This window comes from Oncorhynchus keta, chromosome 23 (genome assembly GCF_023373465.1).
Source record: "Oncorhynchus keta strain PuntledgeMale-10-30-2019 chromosome 23, Oket_V2, whole genome shotgun sequence".
NCBI lineage: Eukaryota > Metazoa > Chordata > Actinopteri > Salmoniformes > Salmonidae > Oncorhynchus > Oncorhynchus keta.
The window spans coordinates 266,600-293,270 of NC_068443.1; the positions used below are offsets into that span (position 1 = coordinate 266,600).

General features: G+C 44.9%; 1 protein-coding gene and 1 long non-coding RNA gene across 4 annotated transcripts; one reads left to right on the forward strand and one right to left on the reverse strand.

Moving 5' to 3' along the window:
- Positions 1-1,550: 1,550 nt before the first annotated feature.
- Positions 1,551-26,623, reverse strand: fubp1 (far upstream element (FUSE) binding protein 1). 2 transcript variants are annotated; one of them, XM_052475869.1, is made up of 17 exons: positions 26,455-26,623; positions 23,394-23,487; positions 21,915-21,950; positions 20,713-20,808; positions 20,034-20,132; positions 19,897-19,954; positions 19,382-19,649; positions 19,079-19,195; positions 16,791-16,893; positions 15,653-15,904; positions 13,247-13,407; positions 12,855-13,003; positions 12,097-12,173; positions 11,770-11,895; positions 10,564-10,626; positions 7,607-7,773; positions 1,551-7,171 (listed from the first exon to the last, which is right to left on the reverse strand). In XM_052475869.1, the coding sequence occupies exons 1-17, from the start codon at positions 26,542-26,544 to the stop codon at positions 7,163-7,165; spliced, it is 1,965 nt and encodes a 654-aa protein (XP_052331829.1). In that variant the 5' UTR covers positions 26,545-26,623; the 3' UTR covers positions 1,551-7,162. The 2 variants fall into 2 exon arrangements, with proteins under 2 accessions (XP_052331829.1, XP_052331828.1); XM_052475868.1 differs by lacking the exons at positions 20,034-20,132; positions 20,713-20,808; positions 21,915-21,950; positions 23,394-23,487; positions 26,455-26,623 and adding an exon at positions 11,112-11,186 and having other exon boundaries at positions 19,897-19,979.
- On the forward strand, positions 7,780-10,108 carry LOC127910848 (uncharacterized). 2 transcript variants are annotated; one of them, XR_008076334.1, is made up of 5 exons: positions 7,780-8,578; positions 8,632-8,790; positions 8,914-9,019; positions 9,073-9,443; positions 9,497-10,108. It is a non-coding gene; the product is annotated as an uncharacterized LOC127910848 (long non-coding RNA). The 2 variants fall into 2 exon arrangements; XR_008076333.1 differs by lacking the exon at positions 8,914-9,019 and having other exon boundaries at positions 7,780-8,790.
- Positions 26,624-26,671: the final 48 nt, after the last annotated feature.

Below are 26,671 nucleotides of genomic sequence, written 5' to 3' on the forward strand. Positions count from 1 at the left end.
ATTCCTAAAGACAGTAACTTACTTTTTACTCCCTAAATTTTCCCTGACACCCAGAAGTACTTGATACATCTTCAATGCTTAGCAAGTGTGCCCTTGGCTATCCGTAAATAAAATAGTGGTCTGCTTTTCTTAATATAATATATTTGAAATGATTTACACCTACTTTCGATACTTAAGTATATTTAGAACCAAATACTTAGACTTTCTCAAGTAGTATTTTCCTGGGTGACTAACACATACTGGAGTCATTTTCTATTAAGGCATCTTTACTTGTTCTTAAGTATGACAATTGGGTACTTTTTCCACCACTGACCAAGCGTCACGAATAGATCCAAGTTCTATTTTAGAGGCTGGCTACGCAGACCCTCGTTGACACGCGCGAGCAGTGTGGTTGCAACGATTGAATAACGTGTACATTTATTTAGCAAAGAGAGCGGTGTGGTCAGCGTGTCAGGTCCAAATCGGTGACGATTCTGTTTTTATTTATTTAACCAGGTAGGCCAGTTGAGAACAAGTTCTCATTTATAACTGCGACCTGGCCAAGATAAAGTAAAGCAGTGCGACAAAAACATATTTACTCCAACGATCAACAGAGAAAAAAAAGCAATATTCAAATATTTTACTAAGTTACAGTTCAAATTTAAGTCAATTTAAATACATTAATTTTGCCCTAATTTATGGATTACACATAACAGCGCCAAAGTGAAGCCATGGGTGGGGCTGGGAGGGCACAGGCCCACCCACTGGGAAGCCAATCAATACCCCCCCCACACACACACAAAGGCCTTCATTACAGAAATACTATTGAGCACCCCACCCACATTCTCTCAAATGACTTGATAAGCCTTATGGTAGAGAAACATTAACATTAAATTCCATGGCAACAGCTCCGTTGGACATTCCTGCAGTCAGCATGGCAATTGCACGCTCCCTCAACTTGAGACATCTGTGGCATCGTGTTGTCTGGCTAAACGGCACATTTTAGAACACCCTTTTATTGTCCAAGGTGCAGCTGTGTAATGGTCATGCTGTTTAATCAGCTTCTTGATATGCCACACCTGTCAGGTGGCTGGATTATCTTGGCGAAGGAGAAATGCTCACTAAACAGGGATGTAAACTAATGTGTGCACAACATTTGAGAACAAACAGCTTCCTGTGTAGTGTGTAGGAAGTGAACCCCCCCCTTGTGTGGGGCGGCAGGGTAGCCTAGTGGTTAGAGCGTTGGACTAGTAACCGTAAGGTTGCAAGTTCGAATCCCCGAGCTGACAAGGTACAAATCTGTCGTTCTGCCCCTCCACTGTTCCTAGGCAGTCATTGAAAATAAGAATTTGTTCTTAACTGACTTGCCTAGTAAAATAAAGGTAAAATAAATAAATGTGTGCGGCACCCAGGAAAGCAGGTCCCACCCTGTACAGAGAGATGCAGCGTAAACAATTATTGTCAGTGGTAAAAATGCACACAGGTGTGTTCATTTGGGAATTGTTCCCAGACAAACCAGGAATATAAGTGTTTCGTATCGGTAACTTCAAACAAGGAACAGACACGATGGCTAAATGTTACAACTTTATTACTGGACAGGGCAACAAATATGCAGAACAGTCATTTCATAAAGACAGGGAAAAAAAACAAAAAAAGATACATTTGATAATATTAAGGCATCACAAGAAACATGTTTCAATTTGTTTACCTCTAAGGCATGCTCCATATTTCTCCCTTCTGATTTAGTCTTCTAGACTACACCTAGCCCCCAAACTCCTTGAAACACTTTGCTCAGAGATGATAGAGCATCTAACACACAGATTACACTAATTTATGGAGAAAAAAAAGTGAATAGCAAAATCACTTGCAGAGGTTTGTGGGTTCTCATGAATGAAGTGAAAACGAGAATAGCCAACTACAATTTCCTGCCATAATGGTTGAAAAACACAAAAGCAGCAGTTCCTGGTTACATCTCATCTAACCTCTCTCTAGCTGGTGTCAAAATTAACAGTGGTAGCACTGGTGCTCCTAACTTAAAATTATCTAGGCATACCAGAATATTTGTATTTTTTTGTTTGAGGAAGCATAATGGGCTTTAAATTAATTTAAGCTACTTTTGAAGCACATTGTTGAGCTCTAGAAACTAATATTAAACGCTGTAGAAAGAAAATGTTGATTTTAAAACCTTCCATTGAAATTATACACTAGGTTTCGACATTGTGTCAAAGCACTACCTATTGAGATGATTTAAATTCTACACTGTCTCTTTAAGAGCATCAAGTTCGTGATGAGACATGCAAGTCACTCATTCATTCAATGATCTCCTGAAGAAGCTAACCCTTCCTCTCCCTCTGTGCCCCCAGATGTTTGATATACTGGTGAAGTAACCAGGTTGTTAGCTAGCTAGGTTGAGGTAACATTACTAAACAAAAATACATATATTTTTAAAAACGCCAGTGAGCAGCTTTGGAACGACCCACGACCTGGTTTATGAACAGGGCCTAAAAAAAGTTATCCACCCAAAAACACACAAAAAAAAGTACAGCTCAATGTTTTTTGTTTTTTACTAGCCAATACATTTGCCATGACACCAAAATCTTTACCTCTTGTGTGGGACCCCCCCCCCCTTTATTTGATAAGGTTCACTCAATCACAAAAATAAATAGGATATTCTAAGTCCACAGCGATGCTTACACTAGATCAGGAGTCCGCTTAAGTAGTCTGGGGAAGAAAATATGTATAGTTTCCCTTAATAATTTAAACTGCTCACCTGAAAAGGGTTTTGGCTGGCGGTGTCTACTGTACTGTATGCAATAGCAGAGTTCGCAAAACAAAAGAACCTGACATTATATCACGATGCCAGTTAAGCCTACGTTGCAGTTAACATTTAATGTGTATAGTTATTGGTAAATTTAGAAATGACTATTTGGGCATCTACCTGGCAACACAAAGCAGCCGACAGCCATGCCGTTCAGTCGTCAGAAATTTGCAAGAAATAGAAATCACTGATTTATCCTTTAATATTCTTTACACGTAGGCTTTAGATGGTATGAATCTGTGCTCGCTTTCTCCAGGGCACTCTGAAACAACTGGCCAGTTTAGAGCTTCCGAGGGGCGCAGCGGCCTAAGGCACTGCATCTCGTCACTACAGACCCTGGTTCGTTTCCAGGCTGTACCACAACCTGCCGTGATTGGGAGTCCCATAGGGCGCCGCACAATTGGGTTAGACAGTCATTGCAAATATATATATATTTTTGTTCTTAACTTACTTGCCTAGTTAAATAAGGAGGTCAAATAAAAAATGACCAGTATTATCTGGGCGATTATTTACCTGGTCACACTGGTGCACCCAAAATAAAACCCGCCACGTCGCACAAACAAAATATCTAGGAGCATTTGCAACCAAAAAAAATAAAAATGGGGGACACTTTAGAATCCTGATGACAAGCATTGGTGACTTCAACTCTGCAACAAGGCCTAGTTATGACAGTGGCAACATCCCAAATGGAACCCCATGGCATTTCTAGTACACTACTTTAGACCAGAGCCTACAGGGCACTGTATGGAATAGGGTTCTATTTGGGACACAACCCAGCGGGTGAGCGGGCAAAGGCAGGCATTCAATAGAATCATCATGAAAACATGTGGAGAAACACTAGACATCAGTTCAGTTAGACAACTTGCAATAATTCTACGACAGGTTACCTTTTTTAAATTTTTATAACGAGACGAGGGGAAACCTGGACTAAAAATACAGCCCTAACTAGCAAACAGCATGGTAAACTTGAGCAAATCACACAATTCTGTATTTCATTGCTTTTGTTTACCTTATCTGGAGCTCGCTCTCGAATGGTCACCTACACCTTGATCATCAGCCTCAAAGGATGCCTCTCAGAGCAGTCTCCTTTACGGTAGGGACAAACTTACAGGTTCCTGTTCCTGAATCTAGAACCTACGCTGGCTTCTAGAACCTTCTCTGGCTTCCAACAGCATCTGAGTGAGAGGTGGAGGGAGGCAGGCAGCAGGGTTTTATGAGAACACCATTACAGCACCGTGGCAGCGGCAATATAGAATGCATATTCAAGTTCACAGCTTTCAGTCAACACCAATGAGTCAGTTGAACAGCATTGAGCATCATATGCAGGTGTACTTTCATAAACGTTTGTAGACTTACTAACACGTACGCATATATATATATATATATACACATATGCACATCGGGCTGGCTTTATGACAGACAAGAGTTGCCAGTTTGCAGTTTTATAGTAATGTTAAATGAAAAGGGCTCGAGCTCTATGCATCAAAGATCACACTGCAGAGACTTACCACGGTATGGGTTATAATATGCCTCATGATCGTTTATCTCAATAACAACAAAATGACCTCAGAAAATGAGAACTTAAAACAGCATGGAGAGAGAGAACGCTTTTTTTTTTTTTTTTTTTTTTTTGCAAAATTGTACTACGATAAAGTCAGGTGGGAAAAGCCATCAAACCACATTGCAATTGGCCTAACGTTGCCGCTCCTTAACAAACCATACGACTCATGTTGAAACCTAATCATTCATCACCATCAAATCACAGCACTATCATCAATATACTCTATGAACAAACAAAACACAGCTGTTGATATCACTACGAATCCTACCTGGACATGACTCATTAATATCAGGAGCACAGCTGGTGTTACGACACAGCACAGGTAAGCAGAAATATAAAATCAGGCAAATTCAAGTGAGTATAAAACGGATCCCCATCTGGGTGTAAATATATATCCTGTATATGATAGGTCAGAACACAGCTTTTTTCCTTAGGGTCGCTTACCTGTGTGACCGCAGCAGAACCTAAGGGGATCGAGGTCTGGGATGACAGTGATACTGCAAAGATCACACATATGATATTTGCACCGTTTTGCCGCTCATTTCAGTTCCAAACAGCCTTATAGGTTGTGTTTCAGAACAGTACTCAATAGGAATAGAATGGGAAACGTCCATGGAATAACTGTATCACTTGGAAATCAGAAGCACTTGAAGAACATTCTACTGAATGACAACCCAACATGCTGGAGACATCAATAAACAGCATAGAAACAACTTCAAAATGCTACTATGGGGGGGGAAAGCTAGAACATTTCAGACTGAATCACACCATTACTGCAGTGAACAAAATATGCATCTCTAATAGTAACTAAATTCTTGAGACTTATCAAATGGCATTTCTTTTTCAAATATTGATGAAATAAATGCATAATTACATCTCTATTCTGGCTAGGCAATGGCACTTGGGGGGAAAAAAAACTGATTGTTAAAAATCAAGCACGTTAACGATTTCTAACATTCCTAAATGAACCACTGCGCAAAGCATTCTGCATCGCAAGAAACAGAACCTTCAGTTCAGAGTTCCAATAGAACCTTCAGTTCAGAGTTCCAACAGAACAGTCCGACTGGTATTATGACAGAACACTTTCCTACCTAAAAAAGACAGAGCCTAGATTGAACTACAATGCCATATTCAATGTAATCTATGTCCAAATGGTTAAACGGTTATAATTTCTAAATTACAATTCTCAGATACTGTACTTTATCATAACTTTTGATACTTACCCAGTATTTCTTTTTTTAAGGAAAAAAAAATATGCAATTTGACAGAAACAATAAGTTTTGTAATCATCAGTCAAAGAAATACATTGACAGCCAGAAAATAACTGGGTTTGTTATATATAGTCACAGTATTGTACTTACAGAGTAGGAGGTCAGAGGTCAACCCTGTTGGCTGATGGTACCGCTCAGACCAGCTCAGACCACCCCTCGGCCCTACAGACAACCTACGTTCCTTCCGTTGGGTAAACTAACAGAACAATGCATGGGCAGAGCAAAAATAAAAATACGACTTTTGCATGTCACGTTCTTTTATAGTATCAAAAGGCCAGGAAATGTATACATTTTAGGGAGGAGGGGGGGGGTGAGAAACAAACGTTTGAATGCAATGCAATACAGCAGAACAGAACGTCAGTTTACCTGTCCTGGAAGAGACACAGGGAGCAGCAAAAACATACCTATAATAAACTAAAGCAACATTTCGACAGTGAGAGTCACATTTTCTGAGGAACATTTCGGATTAAATTATTTCTCTCCATATATATATATACACACTTGCTTTGCTTACCGCTTGACTAAGCTTGGCTGTGAAGGAGGAAGTTACTCTTAATATGAAAACAATGCAGCACACTAACGTTACCTCAACAAAGTCTGCTTCAGGATGTCTCCAATGGCGACACCCTATTCCCTATATAGAGCACTACTTTTAAGGGAGCCTTGTGCACTAAACAGGAAATAGGGTACCATTTCATTCAGCCAGCCAGTCAACACAACAGACAAGATTCGATCAGTTGTTTGACAGAGATGCCAAAACAACCAAACACTTCAGGTAATGCATGAGTCCAGATGTATCATAACATTATGCCACTAATACTACATTATGGTATAAGAAACATCCGTCTAGTCCTACAATACAGGCGGAGAGGTAGGGGAAAAACAAAGGCGAATATAACCAAGAGTAAAGACAGGCAAATTATTCTATTCAATAGTGGTCCTAAAACAGAACATTGGGGAACACCAAAACTGGACCCCCCCCCTCCCAGTCAAAAAGGCAGAGCGAAGGACACATCTAAAAACATTGTACTAAGTTACCAGGAGCTGTGTAGAGTTGAGGAGAAACTGAACATTGTAAAAAAAAAAATTTAAAAAGTACACAATTTGAAGTCAAGTTCATATTGTAATAGCTATTACCAACCCAACTTACCAACACAGGAGGTTTCACTTAGTTTTATTGCAAAACACAACAGGCATATTATTTAAAAACGGAGATGACTTTCCATGGTAAACTAGCTAAATAACAGGAGCTCTTGAGCCACATAGCATGAAGATACATGGGGCTGGAATGAACATATAATTACCTCACTAAAAACCCAAAACCGTTCATTTACAAGGGGGGAGTAGAAAAACCAAAAAGATAGCAAAGGATGAAGGGTTTGTGTCTCCGGGTAGACTGCTGCCATCACATTCTTGTGAGACACTTGAAAACAAACCAACCAAAGGGGAAATTAAGATCTTCAAGGCATCTGCACCATCCAACACATTTAACAAAGGGTTTTTGTTTCCACATTACTTTATGTCCACTTCACATTACTGGCCCTGTGCAGAAGAAATACATAAAAACACAGGCCATGTTAACAGCAGAACCCACGGACGCAGCGTCTCCATACATCATATTAACCCTGTTTTAATTTTTTTTTTTTTTAAAGAGAGGGAAGAATAACTAGCTTTAGTTTCTTCTCGCGGACCACACCGACTCCTCTGCTTCACCCTAAGAACACCTCGAGGAAGGAACGGGGTTAACGACAAAAACAGACGAGCTAGAGACAGGGGTTTATAAAAAATAAAAAAAACACAGCAAGGGAGTTGAAATGAGGGCTACAGTCACAGCGGTCATTTTTTTCTTCTTCATTTTTTTAAGACAAGACAGACAATACAGGAAACAAAAAAGATAGTGGAGAAGTCGAACAAGGGTGGTGTGAGGAGACAGCGGGAACCGGGGGTAGGACAGTAGAAGTCTTACTGGGGGTGTACCTGAGGTGCTTGTGGCTGGGCCCCCATGGCCTGTGGGCTGCCCTGTCCGTAGTAAGCAGCCTGCTGCCGGTAGTACTCTGCCCAGGCAGCACTGTAGTCCGGCTGACCGGCTGGCTGCCCGGCTGGCTGACCACCTGGTGCAGCTCCCGCCTGTGGGGCCGCTTGACCTGGGGAGGGAGGGACACTGTTAGAAACATGGATGAGACCACATTGACTCAGACAAACGAGGCTTGGCATTGACGCCAGTCTAGTGAATAAACTTAAAATTGTTGACACCCAACCAGACAAGAGGGAGGGGCAACGATGAGTTGAGACACGAGGTGTGAACATTTAAACTATATCGTGATCGTTAAATTATAGAAAAATAAACATCTGTAGACCCTTTGGGCCGCAGAGATGTATTGCGGTTTTAAACCCAATTTCCTTCAATTCTACACATTTTGTCACGCGGCTGAGAGAAGATGTAAGTTAACGCTTATTTCCTAAAATTCTACACATTTTGTCACGCGGCTTTATACCGTGTTCTTATGCTATCTGAGTGACTAAACATGCTAACAAATATCAAATGGGGCACCATGTCATGGCTGCAATTTTAGAATCTCCCTGACTAGTTTATATTTTGGTAATAGTTACTTCATCTGAGATATTATTCAAATAAAAAATAAGTTCATAGTGAAAATGTTTTACCACCCCCCCAAAAAATAAAAATAAAATGTAATCATCGTATTTGAGTGGTGGACCACCACAGCTAAATTAATATAGGGGAAACAGATGATGAAATGCAATGTTTACAAGGAGGACTTCATCTCTAGAACCAGTACAGATGCAATGCTTAACAATCTGAAGGGGAGTGGGCAGCAGCGCAGGTCGCCAGACAGGCGGGGCCCGTCACACTAAAGGGGAGTGGGCAGCAGCGCAGGTCGCCAGACAGACGGGGCCCGTCACACTGAAGGGGAGTGGGCAGCAGCGCAGGTCGCCAGACAGACAGGGCCCATCACACTGAAGGGGAGTGGGCAGCAGCGCAGGTCGCCAGACAGACGGGGCCCGTCACACTAAAGGGGAGTGGGCAGCAGCGCAGGTCGCCAGACAGACGGGGCCCGTCACACTAAAGGGGAGTGGGCAGCAGCGCAGGTCGCCAGACAGACGGGGCCCGTCACACTAAAGGGGAGTGGGCAGCAGCGCAGGTCGCCAGACAGACGGGGCCCGTCACACTAAAGGGAGTGGGCAGCAGCGCAGGTCGCCAGACAGACACTAAAGGGGCCAGCGTCACAGGCGGGGCCCGTAAAGGGGAGTGGGCAGCAGCGCAGGTCGCCAGACAGGCGGGGCCCGTCACACTAAAGGGGAGTGGGCAGCAGCGCAGGTCGCCAGACAGGCGGGGCCCGTCACACTAAAGGGGAGTGGGCAGCAGCGCAGGTCGCCAGACAGACAGGGCCCATCACACTGAAGGGGAGTGGGCAGCAGCGCAGGTCGCCAGACAGACGGGGCCCGTCACACTAAAGGGGAGTGGGCAGCAGCGCAGGTCGCCAGACAGACGGGGCCCGTCACACTAAAGGGGAGTGGGCAGCAGCGCAGGTCGCCAGACAGACGGGGCCCGTCACACTAAAGGGGAGTGGGCAGCAGCGCAGGTCGCCAGACAGGCGGGGCCCGTCACACTAAAGGGGAGTGGGCAGCAGCGCAGGTCGCCAGACAGGCGGGGCCCGTCACACTAAAGGGGAGTGGGCAGCAGCGCAGGTCGCCAGACAGACGGGGCCCGTCACACTAAAGGGGAGTGGGCAGCAGCGCAGGTCGCCAGACAGACGGGGCCCGTCACACTAAAGGGGAGTGGGCAGCAGCGCAGGTCGCCAGACAGGCGGGGCCCGTCACACTAAAGGGGAGTGGGCAGCAGCGCAGGTCGCCAGACAGACGGGGCCCGTCACACTAAAGGGTAACACAATCACAACGCCGATTACAGAAATGACTGCATTTGATATGCAGCCATTGTCAAAATGGTAGACGCCCGTTTCAATACCCTAAAGGCATACCTAGAACCACACTATAAGACCCCACGTTGAAAAACCATGACGGCCTGGGACGGAGAAACTATTGCTCTGCATGTACAAAGCGCCAGATTTCCAACACCATGTGTTGTGTTAACAGGTTGGATATCTATGACCACGCCGTCATACAGCGCTGCTAGCAGCCATCACATTGATGAGAAGTGGGACACGAAGACGCTTGTACTGACCACATGGAGTAGAGGCACACAGCAGAGAACCTAAAACAGTAGCCAGGAGTGCAGTAGATTGAACTACATCGCCCCCTGGCGGTCATAAGCAGGACCATATCTGCATTGTGAATTCATTATAGGATTCCTTGATATTGTTTCAACAGCCATTTATTTTTTTTAATGGCTGTTTAAAACATTAAGAAAAATGTTGTCACATCCTTAGTTGGAGGACCGCGGGCCGTATGGGGACGACCTGGCTCCTTCTGATATTTCTGAATGTTTCTGCTACCACCACCACCACCACCACCACCACCACCACCACTACCACCACCACTACCACCACCACTACCACCACTGTGTTGGATCTAGGAGCAAGCCTAACAAGACACCTGCAAATCGGTGTACTACATAAATGAACAATTGATTTGGAGTTGTGCCAGCAGCTACCAAACTGGACTAGGTCTACACGAGATCAGTCAAACGGTTGGGATACTAAAGGAACGTTTTTTTTTTTTTTTATAGAAACAACTACATTGATACGACTGTGAGAAGGGGAACGAACCCTCCACTGGTTCTCTGGGTGGCGGGACAGAAACCTTCGGCTTTGCTCTGGGGCAGCTGTGGCTACAGACACTCTACTAGAGAGAGAGAGCTGAGTAGGGACACAGACGCCCACATCATCTGTGCCTAACTAAACCCGCTACAAGGACAAGTTTAAACTTTTAACAGGTTTGAGTTGCAGTGGTCTCACCTTGTTTCTTGTAGTACTCCTCCCAGGCCTTGGTGTAGTCCTGTGGTTGCTGACTTTGCTGCCCTGGAAATGGTAAAAACACCGCTTTAGTCACAACAGAAAAACCTTCCACTCAAAGAGTCAACATAAAAGCTATGTTCCTTCACGAACTAGTCACAGCGGTAGTTGTAGCACAATGAGCAGGTAAGAGGTGGACAAGACAACAGTATGAAGGTGCAGAGGAAATAAGCCAGCCTTTGTTAAAACAAAGAAAGAAAAAAAAAGAGTATTGTTTATTGTCTGTCATGTGGCTGGATTAAAGAAGACCAATACAAAAACCAGTCTAAACAGCATGGGCTTGGAAAACCAACCAACCGGTTAACAGCAAATGGTCACGGCAGCCAGTGAGCCTCAAAACATCGCAATCACCCCCCCCAAAAAAACATTTGTATGTTTTATTTTGTCGTTGCCCTTTCAGAGCCCCATAGCTGTTTCCACTGATCCTCAGTTAGTTGGAACAACAAAAAGACTCAGAACTGAAGCTTGGCAAAACACATTTATGTTTATACCCATTTTCTTGTAATATTCCTCCCAGGCCTTGGAGTAATCGGCCTGCCCAGTATGCCCAGGTCCCTTGGGGTCACCTGTTAAAAATGGTACAATATAGTATTGAGAAGCATTCTGAGACTTGACCATAGTTAGTCCTCCACCCCGCTATGGGCGCTCTGCTCCGACACCAGAGATTATTAAAATTCAAGCTACTCTGTCCATTGAGGTTATTTATTTATTTTTTTTAAAGAAAAAAAAGAATCCGCCATGTTTTTAAGCGTTTACTACACGACACAGGCAATACTGTGAGGCCGGGATTCAAGCTGTAGTACATTGAGCTAACAAAGTGTAATTGACATCTAAAAACCTTTAACCATTCTCTGCTAAAGTCTGGGAACAACAAAAAGGTGCCTTGTCTGTGGTTCAGTGCATCAGCAGCAGCAGCAGAACGCAATTAGAATGAATCCCGGTCTTAGTCGAGGTGTCTACAGACCATGCAGAGGTTACCTGGGTTGTATTCATTAGTGCACACGGTTTGGCAACAGAAAATAATGTTTCTATTGGACAAATTGAGGTATGTTCCTGCCTGTTCCATTCCAATTGCTTCCGTTTGGTTCATAGTGAATACATCCCAGCAGAGACCCAGAGGCTGTGGTGATGGGGGGGGGGGCAGGTTACCTTGCCCGTTGGCCTGTGTGGTGCCGGGGGCACCGCCGGTGGGCGTCATGGGGGCCTGGGGTTGCTGCTGGTACTGGGAGTAATACGCTGCCCAGGCCGCTGCGTTAGCATCAGCTGCAGCTTTACCTACAACCAACACACACATTAGATAAGTCTCCCTGTTGATATACCGATACAGGACAAAACATGTCTTCGCTTAGGGCCTTGCAGAACGGAGCAAATAAACTAAACAGATTGAACATTGTTACTGTAGTTGAGACAATCTATTGGACCAGGTGAATGCATCCATTTCTCAATAGATTCTTATATTGGATGGTGTTATCTTACCAGGATCAGGCTGTCCTTGCTGCCAGTGAGGGAAGCCGTTGCCCCAACCCTGAGGCTGGTAGGGAGCCGGAGGACCACTGAGGAGATGACAAACCATCAAAACGCTGGCTAGTAACAACAAACTATAATACATGTGATAAATGAAAAGCTTCCGTATCAAATCTGATGCGCTCCCATTTAATTGTATTTCATAAAAGCTAAAAAATAAAAAATTAAAGTGGCAATGTGACTTTTTAGGAGACCCGACCACATTCACATAGAAAACTGAGATGTAGATCTGTGATTCTACTTGAAAGGGAGTCTAAGTAGCGATCTGTTCTATTTCTATACTTCCCGTTCTTAAGTTTAGTTTGTGTCTTTCACCTTCGTATTTTTGTACACACGCTTCAAACAGCTGAAAATACAATATTTTTGGTTATGAAAAATATATTTCGCAGCCATTTAGATGGTACAATGATTCTCTACACTATACTTTCTTATTTTGACAAAATTAAAATTTGACAAACTGAAACTACTTGAGTTTCAGCAACCAGGAAATGGCAGAGAAATGTCTGCACAGTGCAACTTTAATGCACTCAGTCAGCCTACTTTGCTTGTAAAATATCATTGCCATCCATTAAGTCTTTTTTTTTAAACGTGGTTTCTGCTAAATGAAATGCCTAAGACTAAAACAATAAACAGCTCCAACCAGATGTAAATATTGGTGTGGGAGAAATGGCTTTTTAAATATCAGTGAAAAGCTTCTGAAGTTTCCTTACTGTGGTCCTGGCGGTCCCTGGTTGTAGGGGCCGGGGTTGTAGGGGCCCATCTGAGCAGGGTGCCCAGGAGGACCGGGGGGGCCGTGGGGAGACGGACCTCCGTGTGGGCCTGGAGGACCTTGGGGACCACCCATTGGACTGACTGGACCCTGGGGAGGGGGGGGGGGACATAGAGTGTAGGGTGTCAAACAACATACTGGGATACATAATTAGAAGACATGATAAAGGTAATGACTGTAGAAAGTTGAGAATGTGTGAAGATAAAGATGAGCAGGCTCACAGTGCTTCTAGTTAAATATATAAGTGATCCACTAAACTGCTTCACTACTGTCTAGCGATTGAAATGAGTATCATTTGTACTACAGACAAATAAACACTGAAAAACCACTCACCCCGATCTTCTCCTCGACCAGCTGCCGTGCGTAGTCTATCTGTTGATGAGATCCTCGGACGGTGAACATCTTAATGTTGGGGTCGGAGTTGGGGGGAGGATTTCTCTGGAGCTCAATGCGCGCTCCAGACTGCTGACTGATGCCCTTGATGGTCTCTCCTCCTGGAACGGGACAGAGGGAGGGAGGACTGTTCAGACTAAACCGGAGAAAGTCAATTTCCAGAAGAGAAGGTCCTCCCGCTTGGTCCCTAATGAACACGACCCAGGGCTACTTAATGGAACCAGGCCAGATTCTGAAACTTGGTTGCCTGACATTACTGATACTTTTATATGATAACGCTGTTAGTTTTAAAATGTGATCTAGTTTCGTTGGTGGAGTTTAAACACTTGATCGGTGTATATATCCGAGTGTAATTGTTAAGGCCAGCTGTTCTTAGTAGAGATGTTTGTGTTTTTAATTTAATATGTAATTGTTGTACTGTATGTGTGTTTATAGTTTTGTTTAATGTTGTGTTGGGGGGGGGCGTTAGGTGAGGTCACAGTAAGGAAGAGAAATAAAAGTTTATGGCCCGTATCACTCGTGTCCTGCCGAGCATTAAAGACTGATGTTTATTCAGATGAGCAGGAGGAGACGTGGTGTGATTCTTTGTCTAATGCAGCTGTATTAAACTTGGTTAAGCTTTCATAATGTCCGGTGAGTGAGTGTTTTACTCTGAGAATTACAACTTAGACAGGGTTTAATGACTTGGCATTGACCACTGATATGAAAGCGTCTTCACTACATTTAGCTGTGTGTGAGGGCTGTACCAAGGGTGCAAACTGGGGGGGAGAAAAATCTGAGTCAAGTCTGAAAATAGAAATTTTCTTGCAATGAGGTTGTCACAAAACCAACATTTTTACCAACGATGTGATACCAGGCCAAGCACCACAACTCCCCAAATACAGGCGCGGGTAGAAACACCCCAAATACAGGCGCGGGAGAAACTCCCCAAATACAGGCGTGGGGAGAAACTCCCCAAATACAGGCGCGGGTAGAAACACCCCAAATACAGGCGCGGGAGAAACACCCCAAATACAGGCGCGGGAGAAACTCCCCAAATACAGGCGCGGGGAGAAACTCCCCAAATACAGGCGCGGGGAGAAACTCCCCAGAAACTCCCAGGCGGCGCGGGGAGAAACACCCCAAATACAGGCGCGGGGAGAAACTCCCCAAATACAGGCGCGGGAGAAACTCCCCAAATACAGGCGCGGGTAGAAACTCCCCAAATACAGGCGCGGGTAGAAACTCCCCAAATACAGGCGCGGGTAGAAACTCCCCAAATACAGGCGCGGGGAGAAACTCCCCAAATACAGGCGCGGGGAGAAACTCCCCAAATACAGGCGCGGGGAGAAACTCCCCAAATACAGGCGCGGGGAGAAACTCCCCAAATACAGGCGCGGGGAGAAACTCCCCAAATACAGGCGCGGGAGAAACTCCCCAAATACAGGCGCGGGGAGAAACTCCCCAAATACAGGCGCGGGGAGAAACTCCCCAAATACAGGCGCGGGGAGAAACTCCCCAAATACAGGCGCGGGAGAAACTCCCCAAATACAGGCGCGGGAGAAACTCCCCAAATACAGGCGCGGGAGAAACTCCCCAAATACAGGCGTGGGAGAAACTCCCCAAATACAGGCGTGGGGAGAAACTCCCCAAATACAGGCGTGGGAGAAACTCCCCAAATACAGGCGTGGGGAGAAACTCCCCAAATACAGGTGTGGGGAGAAACTCCCCAAATACAGGTGTGGGGAGAAACTCCCCAAATACAGGTGTGGGGAGAAACTCCCCAAATACAGGTGTGGGGAGAAACTCCCCAAATACAGGCGCGGGTAGAAACACCCCAAATACAGGCGCGGGTAGAAACTCCCCAAATACAGGCGCGGGTAGAAACACCCCAAATACAGGCACGGGAGAAACTCCCCAAATACAGGCGTGGGAGAAACTCCCCAAATACAGGCGTCAAGCTTGTAGCTTCCTACCCAAGAAGACGTGATGCTGTAATCGCTGCCAAAAGGTGCTTCAACAAAGTACTGAATAAAGAGTTTGAATATTTAAGTAAATCTGATAACTTAAATGTACTTGTTTTTATACATTTGAAAACAAACTACAAAAACAAACATATTTTTTGCTTTGTCAATCAATATGGGATATTTTGTGTAGATTGATGGGGGCGGCGGGGGGGACCATGTAATCCATTTTAGAATAAGGCTGTAATGTAAACAGTCTGAATACTTTCCAAACGCAGTGCATCTTCCAAACACCGGCTTCTCGGGCATTATCACACCAGTTTGAGGGCCTTCCAGTCCAAAGAAGTGCACTATCTAGGGAACAGGCTGTCAATTTGGACGCAACCAGTCTAAGTTCACCTACCTTTGCCGATGATGAGTCCAGTCTTCATGGTCGGGACGGTGAAGGTGAACTCCTGCAGTCCACCTGGAGGACCCATGTTCCAGTTACCACCCCCGTTACCCCCCCTGCCTCTACCCCTGCCCCCTCCGTTAGGACCGCCCGGCCCCCCCTGCTGGACACTCCTCAGGAGGTCAGAGATTATCTCTGCTGCATGCTGGGACTGTTCAGGAGGACCCACGATCTGGGCTATCCTCTCCGGGGTACTGCCGTCGTCTGGAGAGGAAGGGGGAGAGGAGGAAGTGGGAATGAAGCAGGGAGGGAGGAGGAGAAGAGAGAAAACTGGTTAGGGTTGAGGTCAGTGTTTCCCCTTAGCTCAGTGGCCACGGGGAGAAGGCGTGGCCACGGGGAGAAGGCGTGGCCACGGGGAGAAGGCGTGGCCACAGGGAGAAGGCGTGGCCACGGGGAGAAGGCGTGGCCACGGGGAGAGGTCAGGTCAAGAGGGGCGCGGCCACGGGGAGAGGTCAGGTCAAGAGGGGCGCAGCCACGGGGAGAGGTCAGGTCAAGAGGGGCGCGGCCACGGGGAGAGGTCAGGTCAAGAGGGGCGCGGCCACGGGGAGAGGTCAGGTCAAGAGGGGCGCGGCCACGGGGAGAGGTCAGGTCAAGAGGGGCGCGGCCACGGGGAGAGGTCAGGTCAAGAGGGGCGCGGCCACAGGGAGAGGGCGTGGCCATGGGGAAAGGTCAGGTCAAGAGGGGCGTGGCCACGGGGAGAGGTCAGGTCATAGTAACTATAGACATATCTGACAATTTCCTTCCTCATCACTGGACAATGAAGTCAAAGTCGTCACCAACAGTCTACATTCAGGTAACAGACTAGTTGCATCCCAAAATGGGCCCTATAGGTTCTGGTCAAAGTAGTGCACTACATAGGGAATAGTGTTTTAGTCCAAAGTAGTGCACTATATAGGGAATAGTGTTTTGGTCCAAAGTAGTGCACTATATAGGGAATAGTGTTTTGGTCCAAAGTAGTGCACTATATAGGGAATAGTGTTTTGGTCCAAAGTAGTGCACTATATAGGGAATAGTGTTTTGGTCCAAAGTAGTGCACTATATAGGGAATAGGGTGGCATTTGAGACATGGTTTTTATCAGTGAGGTCTCACCTGGTTTGAACTGGATCCTGACTCCTGTGTCGCTCTGGATCTTCTTGATCATCTCTCCGTTTCTCCCGATCACGATTCCTACCGCAAACCTGGGGACAGGAACCTGAGGAGGGAGGACACAGGCCAAGTTAGAGGTCAACTCAAACCTGGGGACAGGAACCTGAGGAAGGAGGACACAGGCCAAGTTAGAGGTCAACTCAAACCTGGGGACAGGAACCTGAGGAGGGAGGACACAGGCCAAGTTAGAGGTCAACTCAATCCTGGGGACAGGAACCTGAGGAGGGAGGACACAGGCCAGGTTAGAGGTCAACTCAATCCTGGGGACAGGAACCTGAGGAGGGAGGACACAGGCCAAGTTAGAGGTCAACTCAAACCTGGGGACAGGAACCTGAGGAGGGAGGACACAGGCCAAGTTAGAGGTCAACTCAAACCTGGGGACAGGAACCTGAGGAGGGAGGACACAGGCCAAGTTAGAGGTCAACTCAAACCTGGGGACAGGAACCTGAGGAAGGAGGACACAGGCCAAGTTAGAGGTCAACTCAATCCTGGGGACAGGAACCTGAGGGAGGGAAGACTAACATTAAACAAAGAATTCCATTACATAGTCTCCTGTAGGCTAGGGCGGTATACTGTATATACCCAATACCGGGGTATATGGAAAAAGACTCCTTTATTTCAATACCGTCAAACATTTCTTATAAGTTTTTAGTTTATATTTGCAGTTATTTCTGCAGTGAACTTGTGGCAATACGTTAGGAGAACATTGCCTCCTTCATTTCACCGGTCTCATTATGTAGCTTACGGTAGGTAGTTCCTTGTCACGCAGTGTTTGTGACGAGTAACCAGAGCATTGTGAAACACTCACTGTTGTTCAACAAGAGCCACGTGATCTAAATACAGTATGGAAATCACAACGAAAATGTTTGCCAGCTAGATATAACTATTAAGTTACCTGTCTAAAATATTCAAAATGCTCTTAACACGGAACCAAAGCAGTCTGCGGGCACCATGGTGCATATATTTATTTTGTCGTCCCCCCCCACACCAAACGTGATCACGACACGCAGGTTAAAATATCAAAACTAACTCTGAACTAATGATATTAAATCTGGCGACAGTTCGAGAAGCATTAAACATGCATGGCAATTTAGCTAGTTAGCTCTCACTTGCTAGCTAATGTTAATTTGTCCTATTTAGTTAGCTTGCTGTTGCTAGCTAATTTGTCCTGGGATATAAACATTGAGTTGTTATTTTACCCGAAATGCACAAGGTCCTCTACTCTGACAATCCACACATAAAATAACCAAATCTTTTGTCATCTCACCTCCTTCCAGGCCATTTCATCGTTTAACTTACATGGTGATTGGCATGTAAACTTTCATAGTATTACCACGACAACAGTTCGTCACTCAATCACCCACGTGGGTATAACCAATGAGGAGATGGTACGTGGGTACCAATGAGGTGCAGTGCGATCTGCATCAGAAATAGAAGTGACTTCTATTTTAGCCTTTGGCAACGCAGACACTCTGACACATGCGGAAGCAGTGTGGGTGCAATAAATGAAATGAACATAAGATTCCTACATTTATTTTGCAATGCTCGCGACGCGAGCAGTGTAGTCAGGGTATGAGTTTGGTTTTCTAATTTAGTAGCTAGTTAGCCATCTTGGTAAGTGGTTAGCTTCTTCCAAAATCAGACATGTGCTCCGTACCAGCAGAGAAGGCCCTCCTGGATTAAAAGCCTTCCAACAAACTGCTGAGTTTGAGTTACAAACTGCACAAAATGTTCGCAATGTATTTAGTTAGTGTTCTCCATGAGAATTACTTAGTACTTGTTATAGCTGCGTCGTAGCCGGCCGCAACCGGGAGACCCAAGGAGGCGCCGCAAAATTGGTACCAGTGTCATCCTGGAGGGCTATCAGATAATAGCTTCTTAATGCTCTCGCCAAAAAGCTTTTTAAAATCGGACATGTTGGCTGGATTCACAACGAGTGTAGCTTTAATTGAGTATCTTTCTTACATGTGTGATTTAATGAATGTTTTATATCATTATTAGAATTTGGCGCGCTGCATTTTCCCTGTTTTTTTTCCCCCCAAGTGGGACGCAAGCGTCCCCTATACCGTAAGAAGTTAAAGCACAGGGCCGTTTTAATCCTGTAGATACGACAAAGCAGCGTGACCCTTGAGAAAACCAAGTCTGACATCGTCAACCTGCCAAGTCTACCATTAACTCTGGATTGCTTGTGATTCCATGACAGTGTAATATGAGTGTTACTGTTGACTTACATCCAGGCCCTCACCACCTCCTCCTCCTCCACCGCCGCCCATCCTGGAGCCGTACTCTCCTCTCTGCTCCCTGAAGCCCTGCTCTCTGATCAGCTCCATCACCATGTCTTTGGCTTGCTGAAGGACCAGACAGTCAACCGGTTAAAACACAGGAGGAGAAAGTCAGGGAACGTACACCCAAAAATATTACCATGGGCAAATAAGCATGCAACTTTAGTTATGAGTAGTGTGCAATTTCTTTCAGAGTGACTCATTTCACTTCCAACAATTCAATTGAACTTCAGGGAGTGAGAATCCATTTACCTGGACTTTAAAAGGTTCCCCAGAGATGCGTAGAGGTTTGTCCGCTCCTGTGTTCTGAGGCCCTTCCTGGATCATGACCATCTTGACCCCGGCCCTCTCCTGCAGCTGTTTGATGGTCTCTCCTCCCTTCCCGATGACCAGGCCAGCCTTGGAGGCAGGGACCAGCATCTCCTGGACAGACATACCGGGGCCACCGGCGTCGTTGTGGTGGAAGGCTGGAGTAGGACGACCCTTATCAACGATCTCCGTCAGCAGCCTCTTGGCAGCTCTGGTTGGGGACAGCAACAATGTTACCATTAGCTAAGAGCATGGACAGTTGGCCTACGAAAAAAAAAAAAACTACTAACTAGACACATGGGTAGCCTCTTGCTAGCTCTGGAAACACACACCAGGGACAGAGACTGTCAGCTATGGTCTCTGAGGGCCACACCTGTGATAATGGGACTAGCCTTCTAACTAATGTAATGTTGTACTGGCTTTTTTTTTTTGTCACCAGAGAATGTGTGAATACTTACTGTATTGAGTCTGGGGATCCTGTCAGTGTGACTGACCTATCAGGCATTCCTCCACTGTCTGGAATACAGAGAAATGAAGAAGTGTTTCAGAGGAGAGATAGCATGCAGAACTCTCCATCAAAACAGTATGAGGAAACCGCTGTCATAACATCGTGGAAATCTTACCGGGGCGATCTGGATTTTGCATCCCGACTCTTGCTGCATGCGGGATATCTGTTCTCCTCCTCTTCCAATAACTTGGGTACAAAAGATTAGGTTATCAACCCCCAGAATCCATCTGCACGTTGTGTGTGTACTTCCTGACCCCAGCCATTCCTCTAGGGAAGGTGTGTGTGTGTGTTTGTGTACACTTCCTGACCCCAGCCATTCCTCTAGGGAAGGTGTGTGTGTGTGTGTGTGTGTGTGTGTGTGTGTGTGTACACTTCCTGACCCCAGCCATTCCTCTAGGGAAGGTGTGTGTGTGTGTACACTTCCTGACCCCAGCCATTCCTCTAGGGAAGGTGTGTGTGTGTGTGTGTGTGTGTGTGTGTGTGTGTGTGTGTGTGTGTGTGTGTGTGTGTGTGTGTGTGTGTGTGTGTACACTTCCTGACCCCAGCCATTCCTCTAGGGAAGGTGTGTGTGTGTACACTTCCTGACCCCAGCCATTCCTCTAGGGAAGGTGTGTGTGTGTACACTTCCTGACCCCAGCCATTCCTCTAGGGAAGGTGTGTGTGTGTACACTTCCTGACCCCAGCCATTCCTCTAGGGAAGGTGTGTGTGTGTACACTTCCTGACCCCAGCCATTCCTCTAGGGAAGGTGTGTTTGTGTACACTTACTGAATCCAACCATCCCATCAGGAACCTTGAACTCCTCTGATGCCGACCGTGGTCCACCACCTCCCATTCCTCCCATTCCCATCGCTGCTGAGAACGCTGCCAGAAAGGAAACCAAAGACATTGAGATACAAGAAAAATCTAATTGATCAAATCTGAGTTATCCCCATGGCAAGTAAAAGGGAGTATAAAATGGGGCCCTGTCCAGGTGCAACATAGTCCCTTTCCCAAATGCACCCCCTACCCTTTAGATTGATCTAAAGTAGTACACTGACCCCCATAAACCCAGGTCCAAAGCAGTACACTGACCCCCATAAACCCAGGTCCAAAGTAGTACACTGACCCCCATAAACCCAGGTCCAAAGCAGTACACTGACCCCCATAAACCCAGGTCCAAAGTAGTGTACTGACCCCCATAAACCCAGGTCCAAAGTAGTGCACTGACCCCCATAAACCCAGGTCCAAAGTAGTGCACTGACCCCCATAAACCCAGGTCCAAAGTAGTACACTGACCCCCATAAACCCAGGTCCAAAGTAGTACACTGACCCCCATAAACCCAGGTCCAAAGTAGTGCACTGACCCCCATAAACCCAGGTCCAAAGTAGTACACTGACCCCCATAAACCCAGGTCCAAAGTAGTACACTGACCCCCATAAACCCAGGTCCAAAGTAGTACACTGACCCCCATAAACCCAGGTCTAAAGTAGTACACTGACCCCCATAAACCCAGGTCCAAAGTAGTACACTGACCCCGATAAACCCAGGTCCAAAGTAGTACACTGACCACCATAAACCCAGGTCTAAAGTAGTACACTGACCCCCATAAACCCAGGTCCAAAGTAGTACACTGACCCCCATAAACCCAGGTCCAAAGTAGTACACTGACCCCCATAAACCCAGGTCTAAAGTAGTACACTGACCCCCATAAACCCAGGTCCAAAGTAGTACACTGACCCCGATAAACCCAGGTCCAAAGTAGTACACTGACCACCATAAACCCAGGTCTAAAGTAGTACACTGACCCCCATAAACCCAGGTCCAAAGTAGTACACTGACCCCCATAAACCCAGGTCTAAAGTAGTGCACTGCACAGGGTGCCTTTTGGGACTCAATCATAAACCCATATGGACCCCGTGGCTATTTCTGGACAGAAGGGCCCATCCTATACATTTCCTTTAACAGCCAGCGAGCAACAGGTACTCACGGTCATTCGGTGCCACCTTCTTGGTCTCTGGTTGGTCTGTAAGGAGAAGAGGATACGGGGTTACTGGACTGCCGAGGGTCCCCAGAACTGGGACTGAGAGCAGGGCTACAACCGTCCTACTTCGAGTGAGAAAAATGGCCATTTGACATTACATCTAATGCCTGTGCAGCATGGCGCACACACAGACATAGTATTTTCTATAAACACAAGGCGGCCCAACTAATGTATATAAAATAGTAACAAGGTTAGCGGTTTATTATAACATACAACCCGCCTGCTAAATGCATCACTATCAAATGGAACTGAACCGACTGAGCATATCTGACTATACATGATACAGAACAGGTGATTCTCTCGCACCTAAAGTCATTTATTACTAAAAACTAAGTCAAGCATTTTATACCAAGTCTATAAACTGCATTGAACAATAATTTTTATTTTTTAATCACCCCCCCAAAAAAAGTGCGGATATAATTTCTAAAAACATGCCAAAAACCACACACTAACTTGGATATATAAATATAATCTCATATACTATGGATCACCCATGCCATTTCACACCACAACATAATGCCTTTTCTAGATCATACTACAACATGTGTGTGGTTTAAAAATGTAAAAAACTGGTTGGCCTAAGTGCCTAATGGTTATTTATCAAAAGAGACCATGCCTGAGAAAGGAGAGTTCATCCCTTCCTGGTGGGTTCTACTGTTTAGACTGGTCCAACAGTCATCTACAGAGTGAATAGACAGAACGGAACAGTAATACACAACACTGGCAACATCTGGGCTTCTCCATACAATTCAGGCCAATGCCATTAACCAGATGCTTTTTTTTATTTGAACTTTTAATATTTATCCAGATTAGTCTCATTGAAATATTCTATTTTTCAAGAGACCTGGTCTACTTAAGTGTAGAGCATTTTTTGTTTCTGTAAATGGGTGACCCCACCCCAAACACACACATCGCTTCAGCTGTGATACAAGAGGCTAAACTGATAACAGAAGCCCGTTTTAAGATCTGCGTTATACACATTGGATAAACAACGCTTTGTTTTGACACTGGACAGTAGTGTTGTATCCAGTTCTAATTCTAGTTCTAGTTCCAATTTGTAAGTCGCTCTGGATAAGAGCGTCTGCTAAATGACTTAAATGTAAATGTATAGCTACACCATAGCTAGGTGCTAAGACTGGATTCTCAATGCCTATTTGGGAAAGCATAAATGTCAAGACGATTAACATATTGCAAGCAAATTAAAAACAGAACATACACACAAGTCTATTTTTCTGCCCTCTTGCCAAGTCCACATGGATTTGTCGTATCTGTAATTACATGCTTGTCTAGACAACGAAGTACGTAAAAAAAATAATTAAAATAGCTCTGAGACCAGGCGTGGGGATCAGAAAGGCAAGTCCAATCTATAACAGTACAGGCAAACGATGGAGCAACGGAGATATGAAATGAGTGTGCCGTACTCACCGGCGTCTTCTAGGGGTCGCTTCTGGCCTCCGTAGCCAAACTCATTACCCGAGGGCGCTGCGGGAACGCCGTCACCACCAATCTTAGCGGCGATCTGGAAAACCAAAACAAACACTCAAATCTAAACATGGCTCCACGACAACACAACTTCCGTAGCTGGCTCGTTTCCAATGGAGTTATGTTAGCTAGCATGTGGCTAGGTTTACTTCTTATGGCTGCAGGGGCAGGATTGAGTAGCTTGGAAGAAAGGTACCCAGAGTAAACGGCCTGCTCCTCAGTCCCAGTTGTTGATAGAAAACACTCTTAAGTTTGAATGATGTCTGAGCATAACACACTAAACATGCACAAATTCCCATAGGAAAATGGCCCTTTTAAATGTGTAGGGCTTGTGTGATTTACAGGAATGATACACATTGGAGAAAGCTAGAGTCTACCTATCCATTGATGTAAATATAGATTTTATTTAACTAGGCAAGTCAGTTAAGAACAAATTATTATTTACAATGACTACCTAGGAACAGCGGGTTAACTGCCTTGTTCAGGGGCAGAACGACAGACTTTTGTCAGCTCTGGGATTCGATCTAGCAACCTTTTGGTTACTGGCCCAACGCACTTAACACAACTAGGCTACCTGCCAACCCATATATCCCCCATCCAGGGCTGTAAAATAAATACAATTGTTGGTAGCACTGGTAGTCCAAAACGTTAGAAGCGCCACGTAAAATTTAGGAGCACCAGAGAAAGAAAATTATCGATTTAGAGTTGGCCTGTACTGGGCCTATATTCTTGCAACTTTTGAAGCACATGTTGTCCAATAGAAACTAATATGCAACACAGTAAATACATTATAAAAGCTACAATTTTGACTCCACTTTAGGAATATCAGGATTCTACATTGTAAAATCACAAGCTTCCTTTTGAGATGCATAACATTGAAAATGTTCCTGTCCAGGTTTATGGTGACAACATTCAAGAGATCGGTCACTCATTCAGTGCTGTCCTGAAGATGCTCTCTTTTATTTTCTTCCTGTGCCCCTAAATGTTTGCATAATACTGGTAAAGTTACCCGTTTTTTTAGCTAGCTTGCCAATAAAAATGGACAGAATTTAAGGTAAACAAATGATTAACGTGGAGTTTATGAAAGTGAAATGCGATCCGCTATAGGAAGAGAAATGTTGCTCTGGAAATATGGGTCATGTCTTTTGACCAGATGACATGTCTTCGTTGATGTAAAGGTGCGACAACGACACTACCGAATCTGCACTCACTTGCTCCTCTAAGGCACTTGCTAAAAAATAAAAATAAAAAACAGTTCAACAATGCCCTATGATTACCTGAGGTTTTTTCCCCCCCATGCTCCCAAAAATTAAACTACTTGCCACTCAACACAATGTTTGGTCTTATATCAGCCCTGTCTAATTCACAGTTCACCAACTAGATAGATCACATGACATCTCTTAGTCACTTGAAACGAGTTGTGTTTGGGTAGTGAGTCACTGTACCAAAATGGCAGAACAGATTTGCATGTCCAAAATCTTTAAGACCCTAGCAAATACGGCAATTCAAACCAATTCACTGTTCCTATTGTAAAGGAGTGAGATAGGTAAACACATGTTAAGGACACATTCAAGGTATTGTGCATAAACTTTGACTTATTATCCATCACATTCCTAGTTATATGTAAATGTCTAACGAAATGTTGTGGGCAATGGAGAATAATGACACTGGAGCAATGAGCAGCATGGACATGAATAATATATTTCGTTTATATCAACTTATAACTCGATTTCCCCATATTTTTTACTCAACTCCTATAGCTGGTTGTCTGTTGACTGCCACACATGTAGGCTACTGGAATTGATTAGCTAACAAACAGGGAACAAAAGAGGTGTGTTGCCTCTGCCCTGGGCGTCCACTCAACCTACTGCTAGTCAAGTCAAAGAATACAGAAGGATAACTATATATGTAACTATACTGTAACTTTGTACTCCACAAGTCGAAGCAAGGCAGTGTAAATGGTATTAATATAGTTCGCTGGCTAGTTAAGGATACAAAAAAAACGATACAAAACAAAAACGAAATGTAAAAGCCAACGAGTTAGACTTCGTCCCATTGACAGCCTAGCCTAGTGGTTAGAGCGTTGGACTAGTAACCGGAAGGTTGCGAGTTCAAACCCCCGAGCTGACAAGGTACAAATCTGTCGTTCTGCCCCTGAACAGGCAGTTAACCCACTGTTCCCAGGCCGTCATTGAAAATAAGAATATGTTCTTAACTGACTTGCCTGGTTAAATAAAGGTATAAAAAATAAAAATAAAAAAAGCATGGATGTCGATTAGCATGCGCATCACCGTGGATAATTGAACACTATGTATCATGGTAAAAAATATTGTAGTGAATGGCTAACATTTCACTCCGAAGCTTTCAGCTCAAAAACAATCGCCATGTTTCCTATAATAGTATTTGTTAGATTAACGTTAAAACTGATCACATGACCATTATCTGCACTGATTGTGATCACTAGGAAATTGCCCGCTATGTGGCACCGCCGATCAACATAAAACATAATAGTTGCTCATTTCAAATGTAAAAAAAAAAAGTCTGAACCATTGTCAGGCAATATTTCATTTAAAAAAAATAAGAATAAATAAGCCAGTGCCTCACCTACCTCCACAGCATCAACGCAACAGTCTTTCCGCACGATGGCGGCTTCGAAAACGCCACATATAGTAACCGTAACTAACGATAGATGTGTGACGTTATCTTGGTTATCGTTATATTAGCTACTTATTGAAACCGCAAAATCAACTTAATCAAAACTGTACTTCATCAATTCACCGATGAATTGAAACGTATCGCTAAATGACCTAGCAATACCTGGCTCATTAGCTGACGAGCTAGCTAGGTTATTACATTCCTTTGTTGGGACAGCCGACTCGAAGCCTTCACTGAAGGCCGCAAATTGGAAACATCCCGAGCTTGAGGTTTGGGTTAGATTTAGTTCCATTTAAGCTCGACTATCAATTTCGACGCCCTGTGTGCTATATTATATTATTTATCTTACCTGTCTAGCTCGCTGAAGTGCGTCTTTAAAAGCGTCGTTCATTCCGGCGCCATTTCCCGACGGCGGAGCCACGTTCGAGTAGTCAGCCATATCTGTTGTAACACTTGTCTTCTCAAGCCCGGAGAGAGAAGATGGCCGTTCTCGTTGAAAAAGAGTCTCGCGTTGTGACACAGCAGAAAAGGGGACACACAAATCTCGCGAGTCCAGACAGAACAGG

Coding starts and splice junctions, on each gene's coding strand:
- fubp1 (XM_052475869.1), bottom strand. CDS start 26,544: ATGGCTGACTACTCGAACGTGGCTCCGCCGTCGGGAAATGGCGCCGGA. Junction 21,951..23,393: donor GCGACCCCTAGAAGACGCCG/GTGAGTACGGCA, acceptor TTCTCCTTACAG/ACCAACCAGAGACCAAGAAG. Junction 11,896..12,096: donor GCAAGGACAGCCTGATCCTG/GTAAGATAACAC, acceptor TGTTGGTTGTAG/GTAAAGCTGCAGCTGATGCT.